Genomic DNA, 10,863 nt, shown 5'->3' on the forward strand with positions numbered 1-10,863 from the left:
GATCAAAAGATAGCAGCAATAAAGAACTCTTCAATTCCAGAGAGATAACAGTTTAACCAATCATAAATGATTACAGTTGTTAAAAGCAACTGGGCATATCTGAGTCTACCCTGCTTACTAGCTATGTGACCCTGTGATTTTGAATGCATTACTTAACTTCTCTAAGTCAATTGCTTCATCTGGAACACAAGAATAACACAAGTTCCTAAACTGCAGGGACTTATGTGCCTATATGAAGATTATGTCACACAATAAACATAGGGTATTTAACAAATGCCTGGTACAAGGGAAACACTTAACATCGTTAGGTATTATCTATTTAGAAAAAAATTAATGTTTCCATAAGACACACACAATAGAAAGTTCAGAGTTCAATCTACAGTGCACAGTTCTTGCAAGAATATATAATCTTTTTCTTTTTGAGACAGTGTCTCACTCTGTCACCCAGGCTAGAGTGCAGTGGCACAATCTTGGCTCACTGCAGCTCCACCTCCTGGGTTCAAGTGATCCTCCCACCTCAGCCTCCCGAGTAGCTGAGACTATAGGCATGTGCCACCATGCCCAGCTAATTTTTGTACTTTTCACATAGGCAGGGTTTTGTCATGTTGCCCGGGCTGGTCTTGAACTTCAGGGCTCAAGTGATCTGCCCACCTTAGCCTTCCAAAGTGCTGGGATTACAGGCGTGAGCCACAGCACCTGACCAAGAGTGTATAATCTTTAAGAAGTTCATTTTGTGTAGAAACTGCAGCCCACCTCTATGGGTCGCATTTCCTCACTTGCTTTAGATTTTATTCTAATTTTGTGTTTCTGTAAATGTTGAAACAAGGTCTGATATAAATTTAAAAAGCTAGTATAAAATTTTGAATCTATTCCTTACTTCTTTCATCACTTTTTTAAGATTGCTAAAAAGTCTCATAGTGGAAATAAATTAACAGACATTGTGTGCAGACAAGAGCTAACACAGCAGCTCTGAGGCTGCTGTGTTTAGAAAGGCCTGTATACAAAGGTTGGCCCTTGGCTGGAACTTGGATTTGGGGAGGATTACCACCATTCTAACTGATAAGTATGGCCAAACTATCTGTATAAACAATATGATTCTTCCTTCTGCAGTTCTGCCTTCCTTGTATGAGTCTGAAATTTTGGTGCATGCTGGGTAGGTGCCCACATGATCAGTACCTAATAAAATCCTTGGGCACTGAGTCTCTAATGAGCTTCTCTGATAAACAGCGTTCTGCAAGTGCTGTCTTAACTCATTGCTTGGGGAAATTCAGTGTGCCCTGTGACTCCATTAGGAGAGAACTCTAGGAGCTTGCACCTGGTTTCTTCCGGACTTGACCCCACTCGCCTTTTACCATGGCTGATTTTGCCTTGTATCTTTTTGTTGTAATAAACCTTAGCCATAAATCCTCTGGGTCCTCCTAGTGTGAATCACTGAAGCTGGGCTTCTTGGAAACCCTGAACACACAATGTTTTTTGTCTTCACTGAAAACTATTACTAGTAAGCAATGCCAGTGACATCACCAATATATTGTTAAACTTTTATTATGTTCTTGTGTTTATAAGTTTTATATTGAAGTTACATTCAATGTTTTCTATGTTGACTTTTCAGGAAAAAGATGTGAGGAAAATCTATCTAAGTAGTAGAGTACTTCATCAAGAGGCTTAGAATATATTCTCTCTATCCTGGCCCCATTGTGCATCCTCAGACAAGTGAACATGTCTGGCTCCAGTTTCTTCATGTGTAAAATTGGAATAATGATAGTATCTTTCTCAAAAGGAGTATCTTTCTCAAAATGAGATTAAATATGACATACTTAGGACAATGTTTGGCACACAGTGCTTTATGTGTGCTATTACTACTACCTTATATTAAAGCTCCATATTTTTATTCTTTTGTGCCTTAAAATGAATTATTGATAACATTGCCTCTATATAGTAGGTCTGTTAAATTTTCTAAAATATAAGACTCCTAAGGTTTACAAAAATTTAACTACAAATAATAAAAACTGAAAGTCTCAAAGTGACAGCACGAAATCCTGGGGATAAATACAACTTTAACCTAAACGCTTCTTTCCATACAAGAAAGTAACAATGAAAACTGTCACTTGGTTACTCAAGTAGTCTAAGAATGACTCAAGTACATAGTCTCATCTCACCAAAATTCCAAAGGGCGTAGAGATAGAATAAAATCAGGAGTCATGGCAAGAGCAATGGTAGCACAGAGAAATGAAGATCACATAAGGGAACCATAGAGTCCTCAGTGTAAAAGTCACATGACTGTTTTTTCCCTACCTACAACTATTTTTATAGTCAGTTTATTAAAATCCATTTTGCAAGACAATCTATCCACTCCCTTACCTTAAAAAAATTGCTGTGTTATAACTGAATTATAAAGCATGTGCTGTTAGACTTAATTGGTTTAGTAGTCTTCCAGGTTCTAATCTCTGGAATCTTTCACCTAACAGTTCACCTAAATTTGTACTCTTAGAAAAAAGGAAGTAAGAATCCAGGTAGCTAAGAGGTCATTAACTAGGCAGAGGTTGCAGTGAGCCAAGATCTCAGCACTGAGGTCATCAACCAACCACACGTATATGATACCTGTCTGATTCCAAGTGTGATTAAAGAAAAGCTTCTAAAAAACCACTGTGCAACCAGAAAATGAAATAAAGAGTTACAATAAGGTTTTCGAATTCTAGATTTTCATCTATTTCACACAGGGGAATAATGGCATATGACATATTTGAAATCATGGTAATAAATAATCCATTGCTACCTTTTATTGTTAGTAATGGATTTTGAACTAAAATTTGCAATGGACTAACCTAAATGAACTAAAATTTGCATAGTAAGAAATAATCCATTGCTACCTTTTATTGATAGCAACGGACTTTGACCTAGAAAACCTGCCAGAATTTCAGAGCCATTAAAGACAGAATTCTATGTGATTGGTTTCCTCTACGCAGATGGGAGAGGTGCTTGTGTAGGTAATGGATCACTGGCAACATAATTCATTAGAAGAATTGAAATCTAAGTCAGGAATGGTAGCTGTAGATTAGTAATATACATAGCAAGTTATGATCAGCATTCTCCTGAAAATAAGCTAAATCAAACCAATTTATTTTGCATCTCCATTAACATACCCTATAAGAAAATCTTACATCAGATGAAATATCTCTTTTCCATGTAAGGAGATGTCAAATTTCCAAAGTATTTTGAATAGTTAATAAATTCAAAACTCACCATTGAAAATACACTGACAGTTGGTTTCTTTTCCTTCTTATCTTTTTCACTGCAAAACAGCAATGGAATTACATAAAACTTTAAAAATTACATACTTTTTTAAATTACCCAAATTAACATAGAACATATATTTAATGACAAATAGGAAGAAGAAATATGTCTATATTATACAGTTAAAAAACAGGATAATAATAGTATGACCCCATTTATAATGTTTAAATATGTTTACATATATCTTAGAAATCTACATACATGGTTATCACTGAGTGCTGGAATCTCTCTAAAAATATTTTCTTCCTTGTGCCTTTGATATTTCCTGATTTTCTATGACGAATACATACATACATCCTTTGCAATTAGAAAAATATACATACTGAAAAAAGAGTTCCCTGTTTTTATTCTAATTAGAAAATCATTCATGCTTCCCCTTAATTATGAATCCCCTAATTGTCATTTGAGTAATGATGGCAGTAGATATTTTATCCATCTACTATCCAGATATTATTCTTAATCATTCCCTTTCTAGTGAAGAGTAGTGGCAATTAGATGCTGGGCATAACTAGCCTAAGAAGAAAATTAAATTACTCTTTATGAGCAAATCTAATTGTGAAAAAAATGTCTGGAGTCCTAAATGGACCATTATGAAATAAATGCACGCTAGAAAGCTATGATCAAAAATGATGTGCTATAAATTGTCAAAAAGTTGTCCTCAGGCATAAGGTCAACTATTATTTTGAGCCCAGATACAAATGAATCTAACTCTGTAGCCCATTTTCTACTCTGTGTAACTGCCACCTAGGATGTGAAAGCAAACCAACCGTAACAAATCTGCCTCATCTGTATTTTTGCAGATATAAAATAAAAACTATTTTAGAAAAGATTTGTGTTATTTTTTACACGGTTTTTAAGTTCATAAGGTAAATTCATCTTTGTCTTTGTTCTTTACACTAAGTGAGGTCAAAAGAGGTGAGGAGACTTCTAAAGAAAAAAATCCAGAGTTTACCCATTTGGCTTTGGAGTAATGTTAGACAGACATAAAATACACAAACATAACTCTTCAGGTTTGGTCCCACCCAATTCCCAGTAAAGGCATGGTTTCGGTATCCCTGGAACCAGGATGAAAGGAGAAAAATAGCCATAAATAGTTAAGTTTTAGCTCTAAGCTTTTTATTTATTTTTTTGTTCTCTAAAACTGCTGCTACTCTGGAGAAGTTATAATGTTCCAAGCACTGGCTAAGTAAGCACTTCCCACACACAATTCATAAACAATTCTATGAGGAAGACACATTTTTGTTCTTTTAGAGACATAGAAGAGTGAGAAGAGTTAACTTAACTTGTCCAAGGTCCACAGCTATAACTAAGCCAATATTTAAATGCCAAGTCTGTTCCCTGACCACCAAACTATAAGGTGCAACCTCAGATTTCTGAGATACTGCATCACACTAAAATGCACTTTCACACAAACTCTCACCCCTACTAGATAACTTACTTATCCCCATTAGCACAAAAAACAGTGCTTAGAAAGACAAGTCATTCATCAAACATCATTTTAATAAAGAATCTTTGCTAATAGTCATATTCCAAATAGGACTATTATCCCAGCATTATCTATTACCAAAGCCATATGCTTCTTTACAATCCCATGTTAAAATAGATTTAAATCAATGGCAATGAACACAATGTAATAAGAACTACTTATCTAAAATATAATCTCTAATTTGAAAAAAAGTCTATAGGCCATGATAGAACCAGTAATAGAAATACGTGAAAGATCATACAAGTTTCTTTACTGTTTCTCTTCACATACCCTCAATATTTCTTAGTTAAATCTACCTAAATGTTTGTATCATAGGTACATAATTCTTTAAGCTATCAAGATTTCAAAAATAAAAAGTTAAAAACAAAAAGTGGAATACCTACCCTCCACTCTATGGAGCCTTTTTCATGGTTTATATGAACATTTTTGTTACAAAAATTTTCAATTTCAATCACATATTCTCCTACCATTATCACATCTAAGAAAAGTGATTACAATTCTGATATTGGCTAATATCTAATGCACATTAAAATCTCCCATGAATGTTTTCCATAGGATTTTTTCCTTGTTGAACTTTTAGGTTGCTTTTGTTTTGTTTTGTAATGTTCACACACTACATTTGGTAGTTATATCTCTTTAGTCTCTCTTAATCTAGAAGTCCTCCTTTTATTTTTTTAACATTGACTTTTGTAAAGGAATAAGAACAGCTGTCTTGTAGAATGTCCCACATCTTGGGTATCAAACTGAATATAAATGGGAGGTGCAATAAATGTAAAATACACATCAAACAGGAGATTTAGCATAAAAGAGAATGTAACCTATCTTATTAATCATTTTGATTACATGTAGAAAATCCATTCTTTTGGATATATTGAGTTCTATAAAATATATTTACGAAATTAGTTTATCTTTTTATTTTTATTTTTTACTGTTGCTACTAGAAAATTTTAAATTACAAATGTGGCTCACATGATATATCTATTGGACAGCCCCAGTCTACAAGTTTAATTGTACTCAGACTAAATGTTTTTGCAGATATATTAATATTTGCTAGGTAATGTTGTTTACTCAGAATCCAAGTGATGAGTCATTTACTACAGTTTATTCTACCGTGAGAGATACCAGGTCTGATCACTCGGTTAAGGTGCTAACTGCAAAATCTTTAATTGGAAAAGCACATTCTCCTTCCAATTAGTAAACATTTTGAAGAAAATTCTTTTTTAAATTTTATTATTATTATACTTTAAGTTTTAGGGTACATGTGCACAATGTGCAGGTTTGTTACATATGTATACATGTGCCATGTTGGTGTGCTGCACCCATTAGAAGAAAATTCTTAGATACAACATTTTTCTGATGGTTTAGAGTACATTGACAATCCTTGCCTGAATCTATTATAACAATGGAAGTTCCAAAACGATAGCTGGAATTTTTCTCTGAAGATCATTGCTTTATTTTCTCTACCTCTCACACTTTCTTTCAGTTTCCCTCCTCTCAGAATATTAAGCATTCAGCAGTAGCATTCAGTATCTCAAAATCAATTACAATTATGATGTTCTTTGATGCTCAAATTGTCCCAGAGTTGGCCATTGGAAGCATCTTCCAGACAGCTTCAGTGTGCTTTCGACTACTCCATTAAACTCCACTTCCTTATTTTCAGGTACCACAAGACAATCCAGGCTCACTTTCCATTTTTCCTGCCCTAGACCTGGCTGAAATTAGCTATTGAGGTGTTCATTTCTTTTAGGGAGGAATGGTATTTAGAAACCAAGATCTGGTACTAACAGTGCTCGTTGTTACTGTCCCTTTCAGTGGACTGAAAATGAACTATTAAAAGATTATGAATTCATATTGAAATTTCCAATTCAAACAACATTATTTTAAAAAATGTATTTGATTTCCACATTTGTATTTTTTCTTTTACACTGAAAAGCTTGGTTTCTTAAAATATTAATGTGTTTACTAATTTATCTTATAATTTACATTAGAGTTTCTAATATTATTAAACTTACTAGTTTATCTTACAATTAACTACTAACAATGAATCTATTTAGTGAAGTTTTAAATTTTTTATAAAGGCAGAGCACCATGATCAAAATTTACTTTAAATAATTATTTTCCCTATATGATTACATTACCAATATTATATACAGATATTTATTGCCAGTTAACAACCTAAATGTACTTTTGACCTTCTGTCTCAGCCAGGCCACAAACACGCGATGTTTACATAGCCATTTACCGGAAGCAAGAGCCTGGACCACAGAGTAGATCACCAGCAGCATATGGCTCACGTGTGGGCAACCAACACCACTTGAAAAGCAGAAGTTCGTAAGACAGAAACACATATGAGCATCCGCCTGTCTGGGGCAGGAAAGCTGAGAAAGAGGCACACCAAGACTAAGGGAAAGAGGCCGGGAAGGGTAAAAGGGTGAAATGAAAAGAGGTTGGTGAATGACTAAGAACGGTTGGATAGGACAAATAAGTTCCAATGTTCGATAGCAGACGAGGGTGACTATAGTTAGCAATATATTGTATATTTCAAAGTAGCTAGAAGACTTAAAATGTTATCAACACATAGAAATGAAATATACCTAAGGTGATGTATCCTCCAAATACCCGGACTTGATCATTACACATTCCGTGCATGTAAAAAACGCTTCCATGTACCCCATTTCATAAATATGTAAAATATTATGTATCATTAAAAGAAAGAACAAAAAAGACAGGGAAAATGCATATGCTGTGCTCCACGCAGCCAAAAAACTTCTGCTCTAGGCAGGGTTATTGATTCCTAAGGCTGGCTTGCGTTTCTTAAAATAAAAATAATTAAAAACAACAACAATATGTCATTTATTTCAGAGCTGGAGGCTAGAAATAAATTACTCAAATCTCGCAACTATGTAAACTATGAAAATGAAACAAACTAGTTACCTTTTATTGTTGAATTTATAGAAGTTCTTCTTCTCTGCTCCTCCATTGCGGTCCCCTTCAAGATCCATCCCGATCTGAAGAGAAACCGCAGCTCATTAGCCAAATGCATGACCCTCAGGCGCGCCGGAGGTGAGACTAACCTCTAGTCCCCCGTCGAACCCAGAGAGCAGTAAAAGGGAGCGCTCGCTGCGATGCCCCGGCTGCTCTGGCCGGGATGGGCACTGCAGGGGCTTTCCTGTGCGCGGGGTCTCCAGCATCTCCACGAAGGCAGAGTTAGGGGTCAGGCAGCGCGTTCTGGACTTTGCCCGCCACCAGAGCGGTTCTCCCTCCCGGTTCCAGTCGCCGCGGACGATGCTTCCTCCCACCCACCGCCCGCGGGCTCAGAGACCAGGTCCCCGCACCGCGCGGCCTGTGCGCGCACCGGGCAACATGGTCCAGTGCCACTACGGTTTGGGCGCTGCTCCAGGAGCTCCTGTGTCTAGATCTCACCCCACTTGGTCCCCATGGACTTTCCAGAGGACTCCACACTATCCACGCCTCAAGAAGCCCTTCTCCCGTGAAGACAAAGTTCAGGAAATCTGAAAGCCTGACACTTGGGAACTGTCCCACAGTAGCTCCCAGCTCTGCGTGCCCCTACCTCGCGTTTCTTGGAACGGCCACCAAGACGTGAAATTTTGGGAGAAGATACTCCGACTTTAGTGGAAAGACCTAGCGGAAACGAACAGCGGCCTCTGCTCCTTTGAGCTTGGAAGAGCCGCTGCTGGAATGAGCTCAGGCTTCCTGTGGCAAAGAGAGCGAAGCGGCTGTGCTCAGCCCACGCCCCGGCGCTGTTCCTGCCCAGCCAATCAGCCTCACCACAAATGACTGCTCCCGGCCCAGATTGACTGAATGTTGATTCCTCGAGAAATTGCGAAACAGGTTGAATTTCCAGGAGGAATATTCTCGCTTCCGTTGCCCCTCTCTAGAAAGGGCAAGTAGAGAAACGCCCATCAGCTGAATCATTGGGCACGTCTCAACTTTTATAGACACGTCTTTCAAAGTTCACATAAGTCTTCATATCCGTATAACTACATGACGTAGTGAAGGGAAATTTTCTCGGAATTCGTATTTAATACAGTTAATACAAAAACTCCGACCTCTCCAATTCTGTATCACCTTTCTGCTTCCTAACACCTTTGAAAAGGCTAGGAAAAATTTTTCTGCAGTGGTCTTTCTTCAGCATGTTTGACAGTTTCTGAGTTATATCTGTTCATCCTCTATTTGATGATAAATGGAATGAAAGAAAAAGGAAGTTTTAAAAAATATATGGAGACAGGTATTTCAAGGTACAAATGCTATTTCAAAGTGTGTAATATTTTAAAACTTCAGAAGTCAGATCAATGCCCGTGTTTTTCCAGGGCATTTCAAATTCTTACATTTTAATTCAAATTAGTAAAATAAACAGAGCATGTTTTAGCATATTACATTAGTTGTAATTTCCTTCCATATTTACTGCCAACATTTAATATTTTTTCCTGTCTACTATTTGCTTCAAACTGAGGAAAAGTACGTGCAATCTGCACAATTCAAAATTGTAAAGCAATGCTAACTCACATCAGAGCTTTTCTTACTTCTTACGAACATAGAGGAAATAGGTTTGTTGTATCCTCTAGTCTACATTCTATGACTTTCACATATTACCTATCAGTTTATTGCATAAGTTTAGGAGAAGAAAATCACTTTGTTTTTTACTGCACAGTCTGAGGATGTTTCCACTTTCTTTAAATAACTCATACTTCAAAGCCATAATTTTTTTCTATTCTTGACTACAAATTTTCCTTACCTTGATATACTTTGTTCTTGGCCTTACAATACAATTAAGTTTTCTTTTGTTTTTCTTTCTTTCTTTTTTTTTTTGTTTTTTGTTTTTTGTTTTTTTGCGACGGAGTCTTGCTTTGTCACCCAGGCTGGAGTGCAGTGGCACGATCTGGGATCTGGGCTCGCTGCAAGCTCCGCCTCCCGGGTTCATGCCATTCTCCTGCCTCAGCCTCCCAGGTAGCTGGGACTACAGGTGCCCGCCACCACGCCCGGCTAATTTTTTGTATTTTTAGTAGAGACGGGGTTTCACTGTGTTAGCCAGGATGGTCTTGATCTCCTGACCTCATGATCCACCTGTCTCGGCCTCCCAAAGTGCTGGGATTACAGGCACGAGCCACTGCGCCCGACCTCTTTTTTTTTTTTTTTTTACAAATTGTTAATTAGGCTTCTAAAAGGCCACTATTTTTTCCACATGTTCTAATTGCATATGCATGTGTACAGCATTGTTCACTGTTTAAAGACTTAACAACAACCCTGTGGTCCATCTGGGGTAAATGTATAAGCTTTCATCTTCATCACATGCATTTTAATCTTATTTGTGCCTATGATCTCTGTTTTCACTTTTGTTTTGCTTTGTTCCTTTATCTCACCTTTCATTTGTGTAATCTTGTTGTATTGTATGTATCCTTTTGAATGGCCTTAAACCCTCCCTAAACAGTGCAGGATATAAATACAGTGCTATATTGTTATGTTGATTATACTATTTCTACAATCTTGAGCATCAGGTAAAGATCTCTATCAAGGATATAAGTAAGTTAAAGATCAGAATAACACAGATTTTAAAAATAAGATTCTACCATTCTATTATATTGTATTCAATTTCTTTGCTCCACTGACATCAAAGTGTGAATATAAAACATAATGGACCTAAAACAAACTAGCTCTTGCTACTTTCAACAGTCCTTGATTTCTTGAAAGACACCAGTCTTGCATTTGTGCCACCACCACTCCTGTCAAGCTGAACTTGGCTGTTCTCCTTAAGCTTCCTTAATTTCTGGTGAAACCTACCTGGTCCCCTTGCAAGTTGACACTCACATACCTTCATTCAAGCAGTGATATTTCCATTTGAAGTAACTGCCACAATCTGCACCTTCTTGTCCTCCGCCCTCATGTAGCCGTTTCACCAACTTGTCTATGCTCTCACTACATTAAAGATTTGCCTCTCTGCTGCAGTCTGTTCTATATGTATCTGTGGGAGTAATAATAGATAATGATAATAATAACAACTAACATTTATTAACTACTGGTCATTTATCAGGAACTGCCAAGCACTTCAAAGAGATTAAGTCATTTAA

At 36.9% G+C, this 10,863-nt stretch overlaps 1 protein-coding gene across 2 annotated transcripts in view; it reads right to left on the reverse strand.

The window, feature by feature from the left end:
- ABCB1 (ATP binding cassette subfamily B member 1) overlaps positions 1 to 8,666 on the reverse strand; it is a 99,317-nt gene extending 90,651 nt beyond the window's left edge. For both annotated transcript variants that reach the window (XM_030822035.1, XM_030822034.1), the window contains exons 1-3: positions 8,349 to 8,666; positions 7,712 to 7,785; positions 3,241 to 3,289 (exon numbers count right to left, since the gene is read on the reverse strand). In XM_030822035.1, coding sequence (XP_030677895.1) covers positions 3,241 to 3,289; positions 7,712 to 7,779 — 117 coding nt within the window. In that variant the 5' untranslated portion in view covers positions 7,780 to 7,785; positions 8,349 to 8,666. The remainder of the gene's footprint in view (positions 1 to 3,240; positions 3,290 to 7,711; positions 7,786 to 8,348) is intronic.
- Between the last annotated feature and the right edge of the window lie 2,197 nt (positions 8,667 to 10,863).

This window comes from Nomascus leucogenys, chromosome 11 (assembly GCF_006542625.1).
Source record: "Nomascus leucogenys isolate Asia chromosome 11, Asia_NLE_v1, whole genome shotgun sequence".
NCBI lineage: Eukaryota > Metazoa > Chordata > Mammalia > Primates > Hylobatidae > Nomascus > Nomascus leucogenys.